This window comes from Peromyscus leucopus, chromosome 6 (assembly GCF_004664715.2).
Source record: "Peromyscus leucopus breed LL Stock chromosome 6, UCI_PerLeu_2.1, whole genome shotgun sequence".
In the NCBI taxonomy this organism is placed as follows: domain Eukaryota; kingdom Metazoa; phylum Chordata; class Mammalia; order Rodentia; family Cricetidae; genus Peromyscus; species Peromyscus leucopus.
Window position 1 is genome coordinate 113,725,664 of NC_051068.1, and position 26,767 is coordinate 113,752,430.

Below are 26,767 nucleotides of genomic sequence, written 5' to 3' on the forward strand. Positions count from 1 at the left end.
GACAGTGACGAGGCAGTCATGTGTTTGGGTTTACAACCAATGAGAAGGCAGAACAACATACTATAAAAAAACGAACCGACAGGAAGTAGGTCTCTTTTCGAGAAGCTGGGACAGCAGGAGGAAGGGTGAGATTTTAGCTCTGAGCTCTGACCTCTCGGCTTTCTCTTTTACATTGTTTCTGTGTTTCTTATTTAATAAGACGGTTGGTTACATCAATATCTGGCGCCCAACGTGACAAGAATCCATTAAAAACTGCTTGGCTTGGCGGCAGGTCCGCTTTCCCACAAGGGCGGCAGGCGGCCGGCGGCACCAGCGGCGGCGGCACGCGGCGGCCCGCAGCGATCGGCTTCTTAGTCCGAGCAGCAGCTTCTTAGCCTGGGTCTAGTTCTGCTTGACCTCAGGTTGGACTATCGGTGAGCTGCTTGCTTAAATCCTGCTTGCTTAAAGCCGGTGCTACAAAAAACTCAGAGTTGCCCTGCCGAACAGGGCCCTGCCTGTAAAGCCAACGCACGTGGTCGGAGCGTAAGGAAGCCAGACCCAAGCCTTGACTCGGCACAAGAGGGAACACGTGGCTGCATTTAAACTTTAGCCAGCTACGCTTTCTTGTTCTCTCTCTCTCTCTCTCTCTCTCTCTCTCTCTCTCTCTCTCTCTCTTTCTCTTTGGATTTACACCTGGGACACTAGGTGGCTGCTTTGAAAATCCCCTCGGATTTCTACTGTTCTACGCAGATTTGGTAAGTCATAACATATCAGATATTTTAAAGGAAACTATCTAAAAGAGAATTTTTTCCACATTAAAAAACAAATGGGTTTTATGTGTACATTGGAAGAAAATTGGTTTTTGTTCGAAATTTTAGGCAGTCTGGCAATGGAACAACTATATAATATTAGTATTGGTGGAATTATGCACCTTATCAATATAATAATTCACATTTTAATATTTAAAAAGATAGTCAATTTAAGTGCCAGGATAACAGCTTTAGAAGAACTTGTTAAACCTGTAAAAATTCAGACAGAAGAAATTAACAGTGAAGTTGTTTCAAGTCGGGATCATAAGGTTGCAGAAAGAAAGCCTGTTTTCACACAGTCACCCTTAATTTATCCTGTAACCGTACAGCAGATGCCTGATCAAATGGCTACACAAAATAATTGGGCTCCAATTGAAATGTTGGATTTAAAAAGGTTTAAGGAGGCAATAGTATCTTATGGCATGCATTCCCCATATGTAAAGCAAATGTTAAACTCTTGGTCAACATATAATAGGATAGTACCACAGGACTGGCGGGACCTTGCACAAGGTGTTCTGGAACCCAGCCAGAGACTTCAATTTCTGACTTGGTTTAAGGAGGAGGCTAAAAACATAGAAAAACAATGGAGGGATAAAGGAATACAAGTTTGCCAGGATCAGCTTATGGGCGAAGGCCAATATGCTTCAGCACAAACACAATGTTTATATGATGTCCAAACCCTAATTTTATGTCGAACAGCAGCCTTGAATGCATGGGACAAAGTTGAGGAACCAGGAAAAAAATCTGAGTCATTTACAAAGGTGAAGCAAGGCCCAAAAGAGTCTTTTACAGATTTTTTACAAAGACTGGCTTCAGCAGTAAAGAGAATGGTCTCGGATTCAGAAGCTAGTAAGGCAATAATTGAATCCTTGGCCTTTGAGAATGGGAATGCAGCATGCAAAAGAATAATCAGGCCATTAAGGGCAAGATCTGCACCTATGGAAGATTGGATTAGAGAAACAATTAATGTTGAAGCTGATGAGCATGATGATACATGGGTAGGAGAAGTAATTTCAAAAGGTTTGAGGAGTGTTAGATGTTTTGGATGTGGAAAGCAAGGACAATTGAAAAGGGACTGTAGACAGGTCATTCCCAGAAACAATGTTTCTTCAAGGAACAATGGCAACAGAATGCCCCTTCCTTCTGGAGTATGCAGAAAGTGTGGTAAGGGAAAACACTGGACCAACGAATGTAGATCAACAAAGGACAGACAGGGTAATCCTTTGCCTCAGTCTTCGGGAAACTCCCAGAGGGGCCTCAGGCAGGCCCCAGTGCAAATCCAGTTCAAACCTTTCCTGCAGCCATAGAGGAAATGCCTGCTCTGGAGAGTGATTAAATAACCAAATGCCTATTGGAATAAATCATGCTGGTCAGGATGATGAAACAGAGAGAATAGAAAATTCAGGAGAAAACATAAAGAAAATTTTTTGGCAAACTTCTATTAATGAACAAAGACCAAAATTAACAATAAAAATAAATGGTGTTTTGTTGTCTGGTCTGGTAGACACAGGTGCGGACGTTACCATAATTGCACCAGAATTTTGGCATCCAACTTGGCCTCTTCAGGAGGTAAACGTTCAACTGTTAGGAATTGGGACATTATCTCAGGTGAAACAGAGTGCAAGATGGCTCGAATGTATAGGTCCAGAAGGACAGAGAGGAAAATTAAAACCATATGTGGCTAACATAACTATGAACCTGTGGGGTCGAGACTTGTTGCAACAATGGAATACTCAGATTAACATCCCTCCAATCTCAGAAACAAATCATAAACTAGCACATGTTACTGAGAGAAATATTAGAAGATATTGTTCTAATGAGTGGTCACCAGCCATCCACATTATACAAGAACAGGGCACAATAACTGATGATCTTCCAAAGACACCAACAGCTCTACCTTTAAAATGGTTAACAGACAAGCCTGTATGGGTCCAGCAATGGCCTTTAACAACAGAGAAACTCCAGGCTTTAGAAGAGCTGGTAGAAGAACAGTTAAATGCTCAGCATATTGAAGAATCAACCAGCCCTTGGAATTCTCCTGTATTTGTTATTAAAAAGAAATCTGGTAAATGGAGAATGGTAACAGACCTTAGAGCAATTAACAAAGTAATTCAGCCAATGGGCTCTCTACAATCTGGGATGCCTTTGCCTACTCTGTTACCAAAAGGATGGCCTCTCATAGTTATTGATTTAAAAGACTGTTTCTTTTCAATACCCTTACAAGAAAAAGACAAAGAAAGATTTGCTTTTACAGTGCCTACTTATAATAATTCTCAATCGGTTAAAAGATTTCAATGGAGGGTCCTCCCACAGGGAATGTTGAATAGCCCAACTCTGTGCCAATATTTTGTGCAACAGCAATTGGAAGTGATACGTAAAAAATTTCCTAAATCTATAATTTATCATTATATGGACGATATTTTAATAGCTGACTCAAATGCAGATACTTTAGAAATAATATTTGAAGAAGTAAAGAAAATTTTGCCTTGCTGGGGATTACAAATTGCTCCTGAAAAGATACAAAGAGGAGATTCTATTAATTATTTAGGATATAAAATAGAGCTACAAAAAATTAGACCCCAAAAGGTGCAAATTCGGAGAGATAGACTACAGACTCTTAATGACTTTCAAAGATTATTTGGAGATATTTCTCATCTATGAACTATTGTTGGGGTAAAAAATGATGAACTGACTAATTTGTTCAGAACCTTAGAAGGTGACAAGGACTTAAATAGTCCAAGAGAATTATCACCTGAAGCTGAGAAAGAATTGGCCTTGGTAGAAAAGAAAGTGCATGAAGGACACGTGGATCGTATTGATCCAAAGCTGGATTGCATTTTGGTTATTTTACCTTCTAGGCATTCTCCTACTGGAATATTAATGCAGAGGGAAGATATTATATTGGAATGGATATTTTTACCAAATAAACCAAATAAAAAATTAAAAACTTATGTGGAAAAAATCTCTGACTTGATTTACAAAGGAAAACTGAGACTTCGTCAATTAGCAGGCATAGACCCAGCAGAAATTGTCGTACCATTAACTAAGGAGGACATTGAAAAATTATGGACAGAAAGTGAACCTTGGCAAAGAGCTTGCAGTAATTTTTTGGGAGAAATTAACAGCAAATATCCCAAAAGCAATAGAATTGATCTTATAAAGAGAGCTGAATGGATCTTGCCTCAAATTGTATGGCAAAAACCCATATCTGGAGTTGGAACATTTTATACAGATGCCAACAAAGAAGGAAAGGCAGGTTACAAATCAGAAAATTTAAGTAAAGTGGTTCAAAGTCCGTATAATTCAGTGCAAAAATCAGAATTGTATGCTATTCTGTTGGTATTAATGGATTTTTCAGAACCTCTCAACATAGTAACTGACTCTCAGTATGCTGAAAGAGTGGTGTTACATATTGAGACTGCAGAATTTATCCCTGATGCTTCAGAATTAACTTCACTATTTATTCAATTACAAGATACAATCAGGAAAAGGAATCATCCTTTATATATAACTCACATTCGATCCCATACTGGTCTGCCAGGCCCTCTAGCACAAGGCAATGATGAGATTGATAAATTATTGATAGGAAATGTGCTGGAAGCCTCAGAATTTCATAAAAAAATCACGTCAATAGTAAAGGTTTAAAAAAGGATTTTTCCATAACCTGGCAACAAGCCAAAGAAATAGTAAAGAAATGTCCTACTTGTTCCTTCTACAATCAAACGCCATTACCAGCAGGATGTAACCCAAAGGGTACTCAGAGAAATGAAATCTGGCAGATGGACGTGTTTCACTTTGCAGAATTTGGAAAACTGAAATATGTACATCACACTATCGATACTTATTCAGGATTTCAATGGACAACTGCTTTGAGTTCTGAAAAAGCTGATTCTGTAATCACTCATTTGCTAGAAGTTATGGCCATCATGGGTATACCTGCACAAATCAAAACTGACAATGCTCCATCATAGGTCTCTGTTAAAATGAAACAGTTTTTTGCTTATTACAATATAAAGCATATTACAGGCATACCACATAATCCTACAGGTCAAGCAGTTATAGAAAGATCAAACAGAACTCTAAAGGATATGCTAAACAAACAGAAATGGGTAACAAAAACCCCCAGAAATAGACTGCATAATGCTCTTCTAACTTTGAATTTTCTGAATGCCAATGAGAAAGGAACAACAGCTGCAGAGAGACATTGGATAATAGAAAAAACTACAGAATTAAATCAGCCTATATACTTTAAGGATGTGCTGACCTCAGAATGGAAACCAGGGTATGTATTACATTGGGGACGAGGTTTTGCTTTTGTTTCTACAGGAGAAGATAAGCTGTGAGTACCATCAAAATTGATAAAGGTTCGATTTGAACAAGAGAGACCTCTTAATTGAGGAGGTGATAGTTCATCAACCAGCATGAACATCCAATTTAAACTAACTTGTATCAATAACACATGCCTTTTCATTTAATCAGATAATAACTTGTCAAAAGGAAACATCCCCAAAATTAGTCTTGGGGAAAGGTTTTTGTTTTTGTCTTTTAGGAGAATGAAGGTTAAGGAATCTGAGGAACACTGGACAAATGAGACAGCTGAAGAAAAGTGACAAATCATCTATCCAAGAAACAGAGTGAAACGGTGTATGGGTATATATTATCTAAAAATTTTTTTATGTCTTCCTAAATGTTTGTTTCTGCTTTTCTCTAAAGATTTAACACTATTGGTTTTCTAATAGTCCCAGTTCAATTAAAATTTAAAGCTGACTTTGGAGTTGGAGAATGGCTCTCTCCTTCTTTAAACTCAAGCATGTTGTTAAAAGGAAAATGCAAACTCCCTGTATCATGCCAGAATAAGAGCCATCTTCTGCTATGGTACAGGACAAAAGCAAAATTAATTAAGGGACTATTCTATTACTAATCTCAACTCTTTGATTCTATTCTGATTCTTTAAACTTTTCTCAAAGTATAAATTTTATATCAAAATTTACAAGATTAATATATATATACATTTTAAACTTTGTTAAGATATGAATGGTCACATAGAGTACTAACTAATTCTAGAAAAAAGGCTAGCTGCATATATATGTTTTTGTGTTCGAGTCTCTTATCAGTTTTCTGCAGGAAATCACGGCCAGGCCTAACATCAACTAAAGTCTCCAGAAAGAAGATGGGGCCCCACAACAACAACAATTCCACGTGGACAACAATAATATCATTAAGCTGACAAACATCATCCATAGATCAGCTTTGAACTACAAGGTGCTCAGAGCAAATTTGAGATGACTAGCTGAGATGATGCAGTCTCAAAGACTACTTGAATAAGGACTTGAGATAAACCCTGAACTTTGGCATTATACACAGACTGGATAATGAAGGATATAGTTACCTCTCCTAGAATTTGACAATTAACCTAAAATTTTTCTTTCAGGATAAAGAAAACTTCGCCCATACCCAGCAGGAAGCAATTTTAAGAATACGACGCCCACATTCCCAAAGAGGTGGTGTGGGGCGGGTGGTTTTTTGGTCTTTTTAATGGGTTTTGGGTCTGGGATAATTTTCAGTATTTAGAGGGGTTGGTTACAAGTTATTGTCAAGGGTTAGGAAAAAGGCTAAGCAAAGGAGATTAGATTTAAGGTTCTTGTTCAAAAAAAAAAAAAGAAAGAAAGAAAAGAAAAAGACAATTACTAGTTTTAAATACTTTACATTGGATTGAATTGTTTTATATTGTATACAAATTTGAAACTGATATTGTTAGAAAATGCTATATGTATATTTCTAATTGTATTTATTCCATCCATTTAACAATGTAATGCAAATTTCTGATCCTTGAATGTTATTCTTACCAACTATTAGGATATAAAGAAATGAAAGCTAGTAGTTAGACATTATCATAAAACTTGTAGTCATATTAGATATGTTTTAAAAATTGAGCAGAGATGTTTTATACAGGTCATCTTCAAACCCTTCAGAGATCTACAGAATATGGCATTTAAAATGTTTTAATAACTTAGAAAATTTTTCTTTTTTGAGACATGTCGGCTCCTGGCAGTACTAATCTACTTCAGAGAAAATATGGGCATTGAAGAAACTGCATATGGAGTCAACTTTCATTTTGGCAAAAGTTAGCCACTGGACAACAAAGTATCCTCGAATCAACAGGACAAAATGGACAGACAGATCACGAAACAAGGGACTACTGATTCTTGCCAAAACAAGTGTGGTTATGGCTTTATCAAAAGGCATCTTCTGAGGCCAGGACAATATGGCCCCATCCCTGAAGTGGCCTTCGCATCCAGAAAAGGTACAGTGCCCTTTTCTTCGAAGGCAGCTTAACAGGCAGAGGGCCGATGGATTCTGTTGTACAATGGAACAGCAGCTGAAAGCTCATGCCTCTCAAAAGTAGACTGGCATTTAATAGAGGGATGTGGAGAAGAAGGAGATGCTGAGATGAAGCCATATATACACAGCCAAGAAGAATGGACAGCTGAATTTAAAAACTGTCAACAATTTCCAGAATTTAAAATCCTGAATCATGACAGGACACTAGTGGAATTCAGGTGTTTCTGGTACGTGGACTGCTCTCACCCAATGTGAGGTTGAACTGTTGACCTTATGTACATCCTACTTCACAAATGAGTCTGTCAGATACACTAAGCCTATAGGCTGAAGATGATGCCCCAACACTGCGGAGAAACCTCAGGTGACTGCCCAGGCAGCTTGGCTGTTTCTGTCAACTCACAAAATTTTTTGGAAGTTGCTTGCATGCACTTCCTGTTTTTATTTTTGTTAGCTAATATTATTCCCTTCTTGGGTCTCTGAGGGAGTTGAAGATTAGTTAGTTATGGTTGAAGATTAGTTAGTTATAGTTGAAAATTAATTAGGATAGAAAGTGCATTAGATACATCTTGGATTTACCAAAATAGGATAGATAATGGAATTGTTTTCTCTGATTTGTCAAATACCTGTTTAGGTATTTATTACTTGTATATATTGTATATAGTTATTGTACTTTTGTATATAGTTTTTCTTTTGTTAGTTATAACCTTTTGCTTTTTTTCTTTTTATTAAAATAGAAAAGGGGAAATGTGGTGGTAATCTAATTGTACTGAAATATTATTTTGATTGTATGTTAATAAATAAAGTTGTCTGGGGGTCAGAGCTATTAGAGCCATAGCAAGAGTGTGGCGGTGGTGGCACACGCCTTTAATCCCATAGATATCTGTGTGTTCAGGGTCAGAGCTATTAGAGCCATAGCAAGAGTGTGGCGGTGGTGGCACACGCCTTTAATCCCATAAGATCTCTGTGTGTTCAGGGATACAGTCAGCATTGGAGACATATGCCTTTAAGACCTAGGGGGCTGTACATTCAGACAGTGACGAGGCAGTCATGTGTTTGGGTTTACAACCAATGAGAAGGCAGAACAACATACTATAAAAAAACGAACCGACAGGAAGTAGGTCTCTTTTCGAGAAGCTGGGACAGCAGGAGGAAGGTGAGATTTTAGCTCTGAGCTCTGACCTCTCGGCTTTCTCTTTTACATTGTTTCTGTGTTTCTTATTTAATAAGACGGTTGGTTACATCAATAGATATGTACCAATCCTCTAGCCTCTGCCTCCCAGTTGATGACATTGTAGGTATGCACCACCATATCTGGCCAGATGTCAACTTCTTTAAGACAATAAATGGCAGCTACAATAATTCCGCACCAGCATCATACTTGATGAGAAACTAAACGTTTGCCCCTCTGACCTTGGAAAATCCAGACATTCCGTTCTCACGACCCTTTTCAGCGAGACACTGGATCTGTTACTAAGGGTGGTGATTTGAATGAAAACGGCCCCTATAGGCTCATAGGGAGTGGCATTATTGGAAAGGATTAGGACCTGTGACTTCCTTAGCGTAGGTGTGGTCTTGTTGGAGGAAGTGTGTGTGTGGGTAGACTTGAGATTTCAGAAACTCAAGTCAGGCCCAGTGGCGCTCTCTCTCTTCCTGCTGCTTGCCAATCCAGATGCAGAACTCTGGGCTCCTTCTTTCCCCACCACATCTGTCTATGTACTGCTATGTTTCCCAAATGGCAATGGACTGAACCTCAGAACTGTAATTCAGCCCCAATTAAATGTTTTCCTTTATAAGAGTTTCTGTGGGGCTGGAGAGATGGCTCAGAGACTAAGAGTACTGGCTGCTCTTCCAGAGGTCCTGAGTTCAATTTCCAGCAACCATGTGGTGACTCTGTGATGAGATCTAGTACCCTCTTCTGTAGTGTATATATATATATATATATATATATATATATATATATATATATTATCTTAGATAGAACATATTAAGTATTAGATTCAGGTTCTTTAGGATAGGACACCTTTTGGAATGATCTTTGTAACATGCCATTTACCTATGCTCTATACTTCTCTGGATTTTAGTATGTGTTTCTTGCTTGATATTGTTCGCATTCATTGTAGTTCCATCTTATCTAGGTCATTATCCCTCATTATTCCTGGACAATATCTGATAACCATTCCTTTGTATATAGTCTTACATTAGGTTAGAACCTTCTTATTTATTCAAAAAGGGGGAGATGTAGTGGGTAGCCATTCCAGCTTTGATCTGGAAATTCCAACCCCCATTGAGGCTTCCGTAACTGTCACGCCTACAAGGTGGGGCCAAGAGAGGCGGCCAGGAGACCCGAGATCTGGATGGGCCAGCACGCTCTCTCTGTTCCTGGACCCTAGACGGTGGAGGTTGACCGAGCAGAGCTCCAGAGAACACCGCTGGACTTCGATACACCTTCCCCAGACCCCACAACCTACCTTTCCCTTTTTTGTAAGTTACCCACTAAATAAATCTTCCTTTTAACTACGTGGAGTGACCATAATAATTTCACCAATACTCTTCTGGCATGTAGGAAGAACATTATATTCATAATAAAAATCTTTAAAAAAAAAAGTTTCTGTGGTCATGGTATTTCTTCACAGCAATAAATCCCTAACTAAGACAAACAGTATCACAAGAAATGACCCTAAAGGCATGTGGATCAGACAGGATAAAAATAAAGCTGTCTTTGTTTGCAGATTGTATAACTGAAAATCCCCTAGAATCTACAAAACTATGCTTACTACTAAAGAGTGAGTTTTATAAGGCCAAAAGATACAAGGTCAATGTGTTATTTACTGTTCTTGTTGCTATGACAAAATACTTAACAAAAGCAATTTAAGAAAAGAAAGGTTTAGGTGGGAATGGTGGTAGAGCCTTTAATCCCAGCACTTGTAAGGCAAACGCACCCAGACCTCTGTATCAAGGCCAGCTTGGTCTACACAGCAAGTTCCAGGCCAACCAAGACTACATAGTAACACTGTCTCAGAAAAAAAGGGGGACTAAGGAAAAGAGGAGTAGGCATTCTATATTTGGCTCTCAGTTATGGGTTCAGTCTATAATAATTGACAGGGAACGCATGAAGTATGGCTGGTTACATTGCACTGCATCTGCAGTCAAGAAGCACAGAGAGAAGGATGCTGGTGATCGGTTAGCTCTCTCCTGTAGTTTGGTACCCCAGCCTATAGATGGAGCCACCCACACTTAGGGAGGGTCTAACCACATCAACCAACTTAATCCAAAAAGTCCCATATCCAGATGTTGTCTCTCCATGATTCTAGATCCTGTCAAGTTGACAATATTGGCAGTCACAGGACCAGGGAGGTGGTTATGTTAGTAAAGCGCCTGCCATGCAAGGATGAGGACCCGAGTTTGGATACCCAACACCCCCATACAAGCTGGGCAAGACAGCAGACATCAGTAGCCCAACACTGGGGAAGGTAGAGCAGAGACAGGCAGGTACGTAGGGCTTGATGACCAGCCAGTCCAGCCAGATACATGAACCCAGATTCAGTGGGAAAATTCTGTCTTAAAAAATAATGTGGCTAGCAATCAAGAAACAGACACCTAGTGACCCCGACATTCACACATGCATATGCTCACTAGAAAAACACACATCACACATTTTACACACACACACACACACACACACACACACACACACACACACACACCTAACCAGCTCAATCAACAAACAAAAAACAAACTTCAACCATTTCTATAGACAAGCAATGAACAACCAGAAAGCAAAATTTACAAAACAGTAACTAGAGAAAAAGTGAAATTTCGCTGCAAATCTACCAAAACAAGGGGTTTCTATGTTAAAAAGCCACTCTAAGAATAGAGCTCAGCAGAATAACTCATGATCCTCGACTCTCAGAATGTACTAAAACAATTCTTACTGAGCACCCAGTCTCTGTGAAGGTGGTTCAGACCCGCTTTCTATACTTCATCCTTGTTGGGCATGGTGGTCCAACAGTAACAAAGGTGTGTACCCCACATTGGCTAGGTCCCAGTGGACACTAAAATACATCTAGCAATGTGTATCAGCCTTTCATCCTAATAAAATGGAAAGAAATATGGTCCAAAATTCACAATGTCAAACACTTGTCTACCATTCAAATCCATATTCCAGGGCTCCTCCCACAGTACAGGAAAGCAGAGGAGAGGAGAAAGCTTAAAAAGAAGCTTAAAAGACACTCTCCCACATTTTATAACAGAGATCTTCCCAGCTTAGATCAGAAACAGTGTCTCTGGGAAGTTAGGTTAGATCACATGGACCACCACAACCGCCTAAGCTAGACTGGTTATTTATTGAGAACTCTGGTTGAACCCCTACCATACTGCTATGTAAAGTCACTTTCCCTTTTTAAAAAACAGTTCAAAGATGACAGATTAGTTTAAATGGCAAATGTTAACAGCTAAGCTGCATTGGATCCAGAGAAAATTTACATGCACAGAGATAGAAAGATTCAGTTGCCCTTAGCAACCTTTCTGTGGGTACATGCACAGTTTCTGCGAAGGCTTTGGAAACATTTAAACTACGGCCAATATCACTGTTGCTGCGTAGATGGGGAGTGATAACAACTTGCAAGCTGAGCATTGTGCTGCATGCCTGTATACCCTGGTGCTCAGGAGGCTGAAGCAGGAGGGCTCCTGAGGGTTTGGGAGCAAGCTGGGCTAAACAATGAAACCAGTCTGGGTTGTGGGGTGAGACCCTGTATAAAACAAAACAAAACAACAAAAAAACATCAACTTGTGGATTCCGTGTTGTCTCCAAGAGGGCTGCAAAAATCACATTCAACCTGGCAAGGAAGCCGCAAATCAAAGAAGAAAGGCAGCATTTCATCACGTGACCAGTCTAATCACACCAGAATCCCGGAACACAGTGTTCATGCCACACACCATGCGTTTCAACATAACAAGCCAGCAGCTTATTGTAATGGTTGCATGAGAAAAACAGAGAGAGAAAGGGAAAGCAACCGAACAGTCATTTAACCTTAAAAACCTTCAGAACAAACCCTGAGGTTTCCCAGTCCATCCACAGCAATGCCAACAGAACACCAACTGCAGATAAAAAGCCATTCCGCGATCGTTGTGAGTTTTAGGCTCAAAGTGAAAAGCCCCAAAAACCCCCAAAAATGGGCAGACTCACTGACATGGTCCAAAAGTCTTGGCTCAGCACAAGCTGGACTGTAGGACTGCTGGCAGAGAGACATAGGCTCACTTGCAGAATTCCTCGGGGACCTGTGAAACTTTCTGTCTGCCAGGAAGAAAGAGCCACGCGCCTATTGAGATATATGGTGCATACCAAAGCCACAGGGCCCTCAAGGCCCCTCCCGCTCTACCCTAAACTTCCAGGTGGTTCCGATTCACAGGATTCCTGCAGCTACCTCTTTGTCTTCATAACCCACGAGGTTTTTCTCTGTTCCTGCTCTTCCCTGTGCTTCCCAGAGACATAGCCTTTGCCAGTCCGCCGCCTCCTCTCTGCCCAGAGAGGTAGCCATGACTGCTCTGGACTTTCCCAAAAGTCTCTGGCTAGTCTCTCTCTCTCTCTCTCTCTCTCTCTCTCTCTCTCTCTCTCTCTCTCTCTCTCTCTCTCTCTCTCTCTCTCTCTCTCTCTCTCTCTCATACCTATAATAAAAAATCTTCTTCCCACTCATGGATCCGTCAGTTCAGAGTCTTCCCAGCGCCCTTGCTTACAATGAACTCATTTAATGATCGTACCAAAACACGAAAGAGACTCACTTTGCAAGGACGGAGCATCCAATCAAAGCCTGCTTTTGCTATTTCCTCCATGCATGATCACAACGCTTAGCCGCTCTTATGCACACCACCACCACCACCACCACCACCACCTAGACTTCTTTAAAAGCAAGAGGAAGAAAATCTAAACCCCAAACTGGGCTCTTAACAAATACTTTTCTATTACCCCCCACCACCCCCACCCCGGCAGTGCCTCAGCGCTCTTCTTTTTTCCCCCAAGTTCAGGTTTCCTCCTTAGTTACTAGGTGTCTTCCTGCTTCGGTCTCGCCTCCTCCGCCCTTTAGGTCTTGCATCACTACAGTTCCGAAGAAAGGGTTCCTTCTCCCTCCTCTCGCCCCATTAGTTGGGACAAACAGACTCCTGCGAGTCCTTTTGTACACAGCACAGGCCGAGCATCTTCCAGTCCCTCACCAGAACCCGCTCCAAATCCACGCGGAGCCGAAATTTACCCACCTAACCAAATCAGTCCCGCCCCAACCAGTCGCACACACCCCTTTTAGCCGGGATCAGAAACTGAGGCCACGCCCCGTCCTCCCAGACTGGCTGCTTGGTTCACGCTCTCACAGTGCGCTCCGGGATTGGAGAACCCCGCAGCCAATCCGTACCATTAGCCCTGATGCCGGGGCCAATCCCCGGCCAGAGCCAGACGCCGCCTCCACCCCGCCCCCTCCACCCTCCAGGAGGGTCCCATGCTGCACCCAAAGTGGACTTCCCACGGGACCCGGCCCCCGCGCCACCTCGCGACCTCCGGACTGAGGCTCGAGTCGCATTCGAACCGGGAGAGCGAGGTGAACGGGCGCGGGACTTGGTGCGCGGTGACGCGGCCCCGGGGCGTGCGGAGTTTGCTGAGCCGGGAGTCTTAGGGGGATCGGAGGGCTGGAGAAGCTCCCCTTACAAGTCTCGGTCGGATCGCAGCGGAGACTGCGGGGGGTTGGGGTCAACCTTGGGGTTGACACGTTCTTCTTTGGAGAAAGAAGGGCTCCGAGATCACTGGACCCCAGTCCTCTGTTCTTTTTTTCTTAATTGTGTAATTTGGGGTATTTAGAACTCGTTCTTGAAAGGGTAGCACTAACTCGAGTTCATCCGTGATAGATTGTTGTTTGTTTGTTGAGGCAGTCTCTTGTTCTCGAAGTAATTATGTAGCAGAGGGCGATCTTGCACTTATCCTCCCGTCTCTACATTCAAGCCGTTTTTGAACGGTGCCTCTTAACTCATGCTGATAAACTTTGACTGAATTTTTCCGTGCTTCTTCTTTTCATATGGCCTTGAACACCTACCTCTTTGTACTTTCCAAGCCAGAACCTTGTTCACCTACCTCTGTTGCAATTAGTGAACTTTATAAACATTCCGGAAGTGGACTAACAGGTATGGCCTGTGAAAACGAACGGGTACTTGCTCGTTAGCTATAGCCATTTTAGGGGTGTCTTGGATAACCTTTCTTGAGCCTGCTGCTCATCTGAAGATTCTGGACGTTGTCAGATTCACTAAACTCTATTCTTTGGGTGTGTGTACCTCACTTGGGGCAGGTTTGTAACTTGATAGCTTGAGTGGTGAGTTCAGAGCACTAAACTTGAAGCGTTTTTAAGCTGAATTTTGAATGCTTTGCCTACCTTTGAGGTTTACATTTTGCCTTCAACGAATCACCTTGAATCTCTAGGTTCTCACAGTCTTTCTTCTGAATCAATCCACTCTAGAGATGATAAAATAGCAGTTTGACTTTTCTGTTGATCGTATGTGTCAGGCTCTATATACCATGTGCTGTGATTAGATAGGCTGGGTCACTCTGATTCACATTTTTCTAGTTTTCTTCACAGACCCTTGTGCTTAGAGAAAAACCAAAGGCCAACTACCTTTTTTCTTCCAACATCATGACATCTGAATGTATCAATTTATTTAGTCTATTGGTGAATATCAGTATACAGTGTTAATTGCATTGGAGCAATTATATAAAAACACATTTATTTAAAAAGCAAAAGTCGGGGCTGGAGTGATGGCTCAGTGGTTAAGAGCACTGACTGGTCCTCCAGAGGTCCAGAGGTCCTGAGTTCAATTCCCAGCAACACATGGTGGCTCACAACCATCTATAATGAGATCTGGTGCCCTCTTCTGGCCTGCAGGGACACATGCAGGCAGAACACTGTAATAAATAAATCTAAAAAAAAAAAAGCAAAAGTCATCCGGAGGTCATAGTGTAGACCTGTAATCCCACTTGGGGGGTGAAGCCAGAGGATCAGGAGTTCAAGGTCATCCTCAGCTACAGAGTTTGAGGACAACCTGGGTTACAGGAGACCATACCTCAAAAATAATAAATGAATAGGAAAGCTGGCATTAAAGGTGTGTGCCACCATTCCTGGCCTAAAAGCTTTATATTTTATTTAGAATATCTTTACAGATCTCCAGTGTAAAATAATTTAAATATTGTGCATCTCAGTAAAACATCAATGGATCTGAGAACATTTCTCAAAGGAGTATAGTATTTATTTGGGAATGGCAGAGCACCATGGGGGAAATGCAGTGCCGTAGAAATCTATGGACATATTCAAATAGGGCATTCCAAGAGAGGTGGCTTTGGCGTTTTTGTTTTGTTTTAAGATGCTGGGACTAAACACGGGACCTTGCCAATGCTAGGCAAGCACTCTACCACTCAGCTGTATCCCAGTCACTCAGTATTTTGAAACAGTCTTGCTATGTAGTCCAGGCTAGCCACAAACATATGATCCTCCTACCTACTCTTAGGAGTGTGGGGATCACAAGTATACAACACCATGCTCAGCACACATGGAGAAGTTTAAAACACACACACACACACACACACACACGGAGGATTATATAAAATACTTTGAAACACTAATCCTTGTCGCGGAATATTCCTTTACACTGTGTGAAGATATGTCACTGTGACTGGTGTTATTTATTAAAAAAAGATGAATGGCCAATATCTAGGCAACATTTTCAAGCACAGGGGACTCTGGGAAGGAGAAGGGTAGGGACACCAGGACACAGAGCAAGCGTCATGGGCATTACAAAGTAAAGGTAACCAAGCCACGTAAAAGAATGTACATTAAAAGTAATGGGTTAATTTAAGTTGTAAGAGCTAGTTAGAAACAAGCCTAAGCTATCAGCCAAGCTTTCATAATTAATAATAAGCCTCTATGTCACTAGTGGGGACATGGTTCCAATGAAAAATCTGCCTACAAATCCTTTGACTTGTGATTTACAAGGCGTTGCTTTGGTCCCAAGTTGAACACACAGTTTCTTGTGTATAAAGTTGCAGTGTCCTCTCTGCCAGCCTGTGGGTAGTCTTTTGTGATAATCATTATCAGGCACAAACCTGTAACAACTGTAGCTTTATAACCTCCCTGCTGTGTATACTTGGTTTCGTTCTGGTTGACACAGTGACTCCATCTTGATTCTAATCACTTGCATATTTCCTTTACAGCATATATTTTTATAAGATATAGAAGAATAGCATTAGGATGATTCCAGAAATGAATAATATAGAATAGAATAAGAGTCCAAAGGGAAGGGGGAGAGAGGGAAGGAAGTTAGTTTAGTTGTCAAAAAACGTGTTCCAGGCTGGTGAGATGGCTCCAGCAGATAAGCATGCTTGCTGCGAAGCTTGACAGCCTGAGCTGGATCTCTAGAACTCACACGGTTAAAAGAGAGAGCTGAGTCCCCACAAATTGTCCTTTGAGCCCCACACTCACATGCATGCATGCCTGCACACACACACACACACACACACACACACACACACACCTCACAATTAATAAATGCAACTTTAAAACTTTTGCTATGTTCATATTTGTATGAGCTTGTGTTCTGTCAGCTGCCTCTGGGTGACTGGTAGTGATGTAGATAACACACATGACTCCTCTTTCAATATTTTTCTTCTCCAGCATGTTTTTGGCCCAGAGAAGACTCTACTCCCTTGGCAGCCGAGCACAGCTTCTGAAAACAATTTATCCTTCGAACGTCCTTGGATTCTCCACTTCTGCCGTAGGTATTGCTTATCACAGACAGACAAATTATTCTATGTATTTTCTCATGTTGGTTTAAAAAAAAAAGACACCATTTTCAAGGGACTTTTAGTAAGTATTTTAGTGGAATGAAGGATTCTGTCTCATCACTGACGAGAACGTTGGTTCTTTGAGCAATTGCTTGCTTGCCTATGGCCCTTGTGTTGGCCATCCTTATTTTATGTTCACAGAAACGTTCAACTGGAATGTAAGTTTTTGTGTGTTACAAATGAGAAATCAGAATCATGACAGGTGTATTCCTCACCATGCCAGGCTCTACTGTCGATGCTCCAGTAGGAATTCTGTTTGCTTAGCTGTTGTTACCTGTTTTTTATTATCTACAGTGCCTGCCACTTAAGCAAGGGCTTTGGCAGCAAGGGCTGCAGCCTGAGGGAATTCTGTTCCCTTAGGCACTGACTCTTGCAGAACTACTGAGAGAATTTATCTAAATCTAAAGAACTCATGATTCAACAGTTTAGGTGGAACTTTGCTCGGTCAGAGAGGCTGAATAGCTAGTAGCTAACTTCCCTTTTCTGGCATCTTCCAAAACACCCCACCACCACAAATCCTTCTCTCAGCCCCCTCTTAAAAAGCCCTTGCTACGAGTGGTTTCTTCCTACCACTTCCTGTCAGCTAAGCTACTTGCTGACTCAGCCTCCTGCTCACAGGTTAATTTTATTTAATCAAACATGTCTTTGAATTGTTAACAAAAGCAGTAGGAAAAAATGCAACACACTTTAAAATAATATTCCCCAACACTTAGCAAAGCCTGTCACTCTGACTAAAAGTGCAGGCCGATGGCCTCCAGTTCATCTAAATCAGTGGGTTACGAACTTTTTGTGGCTTGAGTGATGCTTTCACAGGGGTCACATATCAGATGTGACATTACTGTTTATAACAGTAGCAAAATTACAGTTATGAAGTAGCAACAAAAATAATGTTATGGTTGGGGGATCTGCACAACAATATTAAAGGGTGAGTCGTACTACAGGATGGAGAACTGAGCCAGCTTCTTCTGTCAGTCAGTGGGAAGTGGGTGGGAGGCAGCCTTGAGAGGTATTACCCTGAGGTGACCCATCGTGGGGGTCCCTGAAAGCTGTACTGCCAGCAGAGAAATAAACCAAGAGAGGCAAGAAGAAAGCCAATCAGCATCGACTTAGTTACAGGGCTGGTTCAAACGTCTGCAGCATGACAATTATCTCAGTAAAGCTCAAGGTGTGATTACATTACAACTCTCTTGCAAAGTACACACCTTTTGCAAAGTATCTATGACCTTCCACAAGAATGTGTTCCACTGACTGAGAAACAATGCTCAGGATAAGGAGGATTTCGGTGAGGGCTGGCTCCACAGAATAGCAAAGATCACCAGGTTATTAAACATCTACTCCAGCCTTCCAGGTGAACGGGTGTCAGTTTCTTCTGTTGAAGAAAAAAAGCTGGAGTGTTTAATAGCTCTCGTTTCTCTAGTGCTATATGTAAGCATGTGGACCTCATGCCCTCTACAACCCATGACTTCTGAATAGCAACATGTAGACCTCAGTGAGGAACCTGACCCAATCCACTACCAAATTTTTAAAGGACAAAATTACAAAGTCCTAGTTTGAAGACCTTAATTGCTGTTTTTATTCTAGAATTGGGCAACACATCACTCCAGGGAGTAAGTGTTCCAGGGGGCCCAGGACGGGGAGCTGACTTAACACATGGGAAAGCATGGAAACAAGCTGAAACAGTAGACTGATGATTTCAAAGTTATTTTCCTAGTGAGGGACAGGGGGATGTGGGGACAGGGATCAGAAAGACAGAAAAATAAGTGATGCATAAGGTAAACATCAGGCTGCTTGAGTTTCTCTTGGTGGATGGACTAAGACAGAAGGACGCTCATGGCCATGGTCATTGATGCCGTTTGCTTAGAAAAGTTGGCTGTTGACTCTATTCCTGGTTGCTTGTATGTGTGGTCAGCTGAGCAGCTTGGTCTGTGGTGTAAGGAATTCATTTTGTTGTTCAGCCTGATCTGTTACAGAGCTTAGTGCAGAACAAGACTGCCCTCCTGTCATTTCTGTTTGATAATATGAAAAAAAATTAAAGAGAAAGATGAATGTGCACTAGTTATATGTTTATGACAAAGGATTATTATTAATTATGATAATTAATGGGTTTTCTGACCCCTGATAATAGGTTTCTCCACCAACTCAGTAAGCCAGATCAAGCTAAATTGAAAATGTGTAACAATGGGTTTATTTGAGCAAAGCAACTCTGGGGCAGGTTCTCCAGTCCCAGAGATCGAGGCTAGAGAAGCCACACACCTGAACTAAAGTGGTGAGATTATATAGGTTGTAGACAAGGGATGATGACATGTTCCCCACAAGCTGGGTTTGTGCCCAAGTATGGTCAAAAGCAGAATGCTTTAGGCAGGGACTTGAGTGACTGGCAATTTCAGCGGAGGAAGCTCCAGTAGCCACCAAGAATGCTGAAGTGGGCTTTTTGGTGCCTTTCCTTTATTTGGAGACTCTCTCTTGGTGGGGTTTGGAGGGGGGAATAGGGCTTTCTGGATCATTCAGGGGTGAGCTGGAGGTTCCAGCCAAACAGTAATGACATTCCAGTTGTTTTTCAAAGAGGTATACCAAATAAGTAGAGATATAATGAGGTAAGGTCCAGGATTTACTTTGAAATCACTCAGTGGTTATCAAAAAGAAAAGAGTTGGGGGAATCATGACATTGTTGAACTCATACTCTAATGTGAATGTGAGCATTTGATAATAGGTTGAGTTTTCTCTAATTGTCCTTTTCATGTGTCAAACATGATAGAATGTTAGGAGCTTCATGCTGTTCATCTTCATTCTAATCTCTCAACCCTTACTATGTAGATTTTAAAGGTTCAAAAAGTATAATCAACTTTTAAATATTGTTACTTCTAACTCATGAGCATGTTGAATTTCCCTTCCCCCATACATAGAAGATGGTTGAATCTAAGCAATTATGATCACCCAATGCGATCCTATGAAACTACGATACTAAAAGGTGTGAGCTGGGTATAGTGGCCCATGCCTTTAATCCTGGCTCTTGGGAGGTGGAGACGGGTGGATCTCTGTGAGTTCAAGGCCAACCTGGCCTACATAGAGAGTTCTAAGACAGTCAGAGAGCTATATATAGAGACTCTGCCTCAAAAAAGAAACAACTGTGGGGGGGCCATCTCACCCCCACATTTCCCCAGAGTACTCTTGAATAGAAGCAGCAGGAAATATTAGATAGAAGGATAGAGGGAAGAGAAAAAGATAGAAAATGCAAGATAGCCTTGAGAGGGCCTGGATCCTAATCCATCCGGCCTCAACTGTCTCTGCCCTAGGGTATTTAAAGGAACGCCAATGGTGGAGCAAAAGACCTCCCCCCAGCACAGTCAAATGCAGACCATCTCAGACACCTGCACTCAGGCTTGTGGTCCAGTCATCCTCTTTGTGCAGACCTGCTGGGTAAAGCCTAAATGGGCTCCAACAAACAATAACAATGGTGTGTGTTGTGATTATCATTGGTAGAATTTGTTAGATTACGTATATGACTCACACTAAGATATGCTGATCCTTAAGTCTAGAATATTCTTAAAAAAAAAGTTTCTAAGTGATTCTCATCTACATCTCAGACAAGAATCACCAACAGTGCATTATTCAAACCTGTAGATTATTTGACATACAGTTCACCACCACCACCCCCAAGCCATGGAATGACTGAATTACATGTTGACTCTAGGCTTAATTTTTAACAGCTACCATTTTAAGGACTGACCCTGTCACAAAACATTGACATAGTTCATCAGAGGCTTTGTGTTAAAAATCACAGCAAGGTTGGAGGAGGGTATGGAGAAGCATAAGAGCACTTGCTAGTCTTGTAGAGGACTAAGAATTCAGTTCCCAGATCAGACTACTCACAATTGCCCATTGTGGTTGATATATTGTGCACCCCAATAAACTTATCTGGGGGTCAGAGAACAGAACAGCCACTATATTAAATATAGAGGTTTGACAGTGGTAGCACACACCTATCACTTAGCTGACAGCATCTCTGTGTGTTCGAGGCCACACTAAGAAACAGAGCCAAGAGTGGTGACACAAGCCTTTAATCCAAGTAACAACCATAGAGGGCTGGAGGTCTGTACAGATGAACAGAAAGTGACAGAGCTGTGTAGAAAGAGGAAGTGAGGTAGCTGGGCTAAGAGAGCCAATGAGAGGGCAGAACAGCAAAGCAATAAAGGTGTGGGTAGACAGGAAGTAACTCGCATTTGGAAGCTGCCGAGTTGGTGAGGTTAGCTGTGGCTCTCCCTGTTTCCCTGATCTTTCTCTAAGGCTTTCACCCCTATGTTTGGCTCTATGTTTTTTTATTTAATAAGATGATTTAGAAATTCTTCTACAGCCCATAACCCACCATGGATCTTACACCCTCTTCTAACCTCTACAGGCAGCTGCATGCAGGGACACAGACACACACACAATAATATAAACCTTAAAATTGTCAGACAGATAAAGAGATAACTGTTATTCTTATTGGAGGATGAAAAAGCAGAGTAGATGGTGTTTGAAAAGCAGCAGTGGGAAGTTTAGGGCATCAGGGAGTTAACGTGTGCCAGCCAGGCTGTTGACTATAAACTATAGTCACTAGAAATTGGAAGATAGAGGACATCAATAGTTCCAGCTACCCAGCTCTGGGTCAGGAGTATCACCTGAGTCTAGAGTTCAGGGCCAGAATTGGCAATAGAGAGAGAGACCAAGGAAAAAGATAGAGGGAGGAATAAGAAAATGGTTTATCCTGAGCCAAGTATGAGTGATTGTGGATGGCCTAAGAATATAGATTCAAGCTGCCCTGAATTTGTTCCATTGGGAAAAGGATTGTGTGAACTTTAATAGTCATGAATCAATGTATTTATGCAATACATTGATGGTCATCAGTTAGGCAGGCTACATCAAGATGGGGAAACAACACAGTAATTTTGATTGTCACAGAATTCAGATGCTGTCACATTGTTAGCTTCAGGATTGGTGGAGAATGGGGGCCGCTCAGATTAGGGGTGTAGTCTGGGAGTTTAGTCTAATAGTCATGTGGGCATTAGGTAAGACTGAGGCTAACACTAAACACTGGGGTTATAAGTGTGTATCACCACATACCATGCCAGGCTGAATCCATCCACCCACTGAAACTGGAGATTGGACCTAGGGCCTCATACTTGCTGAGGAAGCCCTCCCCTGCTGAGCTATATCCTCAGCTGTGATGAGTTCAAAAAACCAATTAGCACAAAATGACAGGAAGTGAATGAATTGATGCAAATAAAGAGGAACTGCTTTTTCCAAAGACTGAAATCAGCCAGAATTCCAGAAACAGACTTTGATGTCTGTTTGCCTTCAATTTAGGAATGTCTGCAATAGCTCTCACTCCCTGCCTCTGAGGATCAGTCCTGTGAGGTGTGGTGTGGCCAGTGCCTAGCTTCCTGTTGAGATGTAGGATTTTCCTCTAGCACACTCTCTCAGGGAGTCCAGATTCCTTCCTCATCACTTGTTCAGGCAACAGATGCTGAATGCATTTTATTTGTTGGCTGGTTGGTTTTGTTTTCTTTGGTTTTCAGACAGGGTTTCATGTACCCTAGGCTGGCCTAGACCTTGCTAGGTAGCTTGGGCTGGCCCTGAGCTGATCCTCCTGCCTCCACTTCTCAAGTTCTTGGGTTTGAAGTATGCGTCACGATGCCTGCCTGTCTGATTATTTGTTGTTAGAGACAAGGATGGCCTCACTATGGAGCCCAGGCTGGCCTGAAACTTGATAAGTAGACCAGGCTGACATCAAATTTGTATTGATCCTTTAACTTCAGCCTCCAGCACTGTAGGATTACAGGAATGAGCCACCAAACCCAGTTTAGAAATAATTCTGTATAGAAGAGAGCAACTAAGTATGTATTGCTTAAAATTTTCAGTTAAATACGCACACCTTTGCATTGGGTATAATTGCTTCATTCTTAAATCTTAATTCAGATGTCCCACTGAATTTTTTTATTTTATTTAATTTTTTTCATTTTACATACCAACCACAATTCCCCCTCCCTTCCTTCTTTCTATCCCCCCTATCTCCCTCCTCACCCTCCATCCACTCCTCAGAGAGGGTAAGGCCTCTCATAGAGAGTCAAAGAAATCCACAGGATGACCACTGAACTTTTTTTTTTTTAACTCATGTGGGTTATATACATTTGTATACCCAGACACACAGAGATACTCATTTCAAAAGAGTATAGTGGCAATAATATAATCAAAAGGATAAGCTGTTCTTTGACTAGGATATGTATGAGGCTCAGCTTCATTAGTAACTCAGTATTACTGAGAGTATGGGGCAATGCTGCCTTCACTCACATTACTATGGCCTTTTGGAACAGTTTTGTAATAATTATTGAAAAAAATGAATATATCTTTCAAACAGTCATTCCATTTCTAGAGATCAAGCCTAGGAAAATGCCTCATATGTATCTAAAGAGTCATACACAGGATTTTCATTACAACACTTTGCTAGTAATAAAGATTAAAAAAACAAAAACAAAAACCAGCAACAACAATTACAGGTTCTTTTTTAAAAATTTTATTTATTTATTTATTTATTTTTAAATTACACTCATGATATTAATCACATTTGTAGTATTCATAGATTACATTTGCAGTATTCATTCAATTATATATATATATTTAATTTTAAATGTCGAATGTCATTTCTTGAAGGGGGTAGGAGGTCTTAATTACAGGCTTACAGCACAATGGGAGGACCCCGGAGGGCAGAAGTTCGCTACCGATGTTTTACAGTCTTGCATCTAAGCTGTTAATGCCCATTATTCAGGATACACAGACAAGGAACTTCCCTTAAGCATTCAAGAGGGTGGAACCTGGCAGGGAATTAGCATGGGGAGGATATCAAGGTGAAGGTCTGCAAGCAAGGCAACAGTTACCCAAAACGGGGGCCAGGGCCCTGCAGGTCCCCCTCTTATTAAAAAATGAGCTTTTAACTTGGGTTGCGTGGGACGTCAGCAGGTCACCTTACCCATCATGGAGATGCCTGCCCAGGCCACACAGGTGCTCTGTCTTTGGTTGGTGAGTGCCCCCCAGGCATTACCCGTCTCTGAATATTCATCATCATACCGGCTCAATCGTGTGTGAGCTGCATGGTTAATTGCTGCCAAAGATCTCAAAGTGGCACTGGGCTTGCAATCTGTGTGTTCGACATAGAAAAGAGCAACAGAGGTCCTAGCTCACCCATAGCCAGTAGGCTAAAGGCAACTGAGCCATTCCCTTCCTTAAATAGCCATACTGTATGGTGGAGTCCTTGTAAGATAGTATCCCAAAAGCAACTGGAACTTGAGTTTATAAATTTATAATTTTCAAAACCAATCTAGATGTATATAACTACTGAATTAAATTTATCATGCCCAATAGAATGAAAGATTAACTAACTGTAGTAGCTACTTTTGTTGCCAGGGTTTCCACTGTGCTAGCTGTAGTAAGCAATTATGAAATGGTAATCTCAGAAACAGTAGCAGCAGTGTGGGCCATTGTTATAACAGCAACAGCGGCAGCAGCAATGTCAAATTCTCTTCTGGATTGTGTGGACACCCACTGGCATGGATACAACTCCAGGAACATGAACCACCAAGGCCCATTTTTCTTGATCACAGCATAACTTTGGCTGGCAGCTCTTCTGGAGAATCCAATCTCATGGCTACAGTTCCTAGGCTTACATTAATGCTTGCCAAAGCTGGCCATATTGGGCTTTCAATCTCCATTGGCATCAGAAGGGTAGATTTTTTTTCATGATGACCCATTAGGTCTCTGACATGTTGGGCTTCAGCAGCAGCCACAGGGCGCGTTCAGTGCTCAGGAATCCAAAAAGGAACCTCATTGTCCTAAGGAAAGACATAAACAAAACTCCACACCAACACTAGATAGGGTCTCCTCCATGTACCAGTAGAAAAATCCTTCCATCGCTCCAGAGAGTGATTTGCAACAGGAGCCCTCCAGGACCACTGAACTTTTACATTCAGTTTTTCCATCATTGCTGGAGAATTCTGTGTTTGTGCTGCCATCTCGTGGCAAAATAAAGTAATCCACCTGGTTTTCTGAATTTGTAGCTAGTAATACCTTGGAAGATCTCAAATCTATGACATAATTTTGTTAATGTTTGCCTGATGAGTTTTTTTTTTTTTTTTTTTTTTTACACAGAGAGAAAGGAGGCACGATTTTAAAACACCCTGATGACCTTTTCAAATCAGCTGTGTCTAGATATAACAAACTACAGCTTTAGGATGATAACTCAATGATCATTTATTTGCTGGAGGGATGTACCATGAAATCCCTACTACAATCAACCACACAGCACCTCCATCACCCCTAAGACATTCTTTATGCCCTGCTGAAGCTCCTGCCTTACCCAGTGGTACTAGGAACCGAACCCAGAGCCTTGCACATACTAAACAAATGTTCCTCCACTAAGATAAAATCCTAGTCCTTTGATTTGCATGTAGTCACTAAGGATTGGTTCACTTTCAGTGTTTAATATAAACAGGAACATGTCACGTGGCCCTTTGCTTGCATTTTTTCCTACATACAGCGATTTTAAGTGTAGCGTATCTGTGAGAACGTCCTTGCTGTTGTGTACTAGTTCAGTATGTGGAGGCACCTGTTTGCTTTTCTTTTTCCCATTTGACAGGCCTTGAGATTGTTTTTAGGTTTGGGTTTCTGTGCATAAACTTGTGAAGTGTCCTTATACATTGATTTATTAGACATAGTTTTTCATTATCTTGTAAACACATCACAGTGAGATGTATGGTTTATTTCTAATCATATTTAATTACATTTAAATTATGTTTAATTTTTAGTTCACCGCCAAACCATTTCTCAAACGGCCTGAACCCCTTTATCTTCCCAGTGGGGTTGAACAGTATCCCAGTTGCCCTATATCTTTGTCAACAACAGTATCTCAAAACATCTTAATGGATATGTCATGATGTCTCGTGATTTTAATTCTCATTTCCCTGATGATTCTGAGACAGTTTTGGGTGGTACAGTTTTCAGTCCTTCTGTGACAGTGAGTTTGGGGGATGTAACTGTACTTAGTCTCATGTGAAGGAAAGCAGAGGAAAGCAAAACCCTTTGGGGTTCAAGGCCCCATCTGTTACCTGTGAGCTGCAGGTACCAACAACTATCCTTTTCTCTTTCTCAGGTAGCATGAGCCGTCTTATCATTGTTTTTCATGTCAGAGGAGATGGGGATTTAGTCTGTGTCTCATGCAGCTAAGGTCTGGATTATCAATGGCATCTGATGTGCTGGAGGGAGCCTCTGTCCTTGATTATATCCTAGTGCTATTCTGAGAGTCCCTGATTTCATGGGGTCCTGAGTAATAGCTATGTACTTCACAAAAGAAACCACAGCATAGGGTGGGGTGGGTGGGTGGTATAGCGTTTCCAGTGTGTTTTAAATAAACAAGCAAAAATAGACATTTAAAAGGTAGTATTAATGCCAGGGAATGAAGGGACTAAGTGCCATCACTGTGGGCATCGAAACATCAACATATTTTTTAAAAATTAAGTAAAATAAGATACAACAAAGTGTATGTGCACGTGTGTGTGTGTGTGTGTGTGTGTGTGTGTGTGCGCGCGCGCAGCGCGCGCGCGCACCATTTCTATGTTTGGCCTGTCTTGCCCTCCAATAGTTTTTGGCTGTCTCCTAGGCTCGTCTAGGTAGACTTGATTAATGTCTCCTACTGAACAGATTTGACAGCCTTGATTTCCTCAGCTTCAGCCTCTCCTTTGGGAGG

The 26,767-nt window shown here is 41.5% G+C and overlaps 1 protein-coding gene across 6 annotated transcripts in view; it reads left to right on the forward strand.

Annotated features, from left to right (window-relative positions):
- The first annotated feature begins 13,584 nt into the window (after positions 1 to 13,584).
- Positions 13,585 to 26,767, forward strand: part of Kyat3 (kynurenine aminotransferase 3) — a 51,277-nt gene continuing 38,094 nt past the window's right edge. For 2 of the 6 annotated variants that reach the window (XM_037207147.1, XM_037207150.1), the window contains exons 1-2: positions 13,585 to 13,734; positions 16,826 to 16,925. In XM_037207147.1, the coding sequence (XP_037063042.1) occupies positions 13,616 to 13,734; positions 16,826 to 16,925 (219 nt within the window). In that variant the 5' untranslated portion in view covers positions 13,585 to 13,615. Of the gene's footprint in view, positions 13,735 to 14,225; positions 14,292 to 16,825; positions 16,930 to 26,767 lie in introns of those variants that run through there. The other 4 variants (XM_028855374.2, XM_037207148.1, XM_037207149.1 and 1 more) reach the window with 4 other exon arrangements.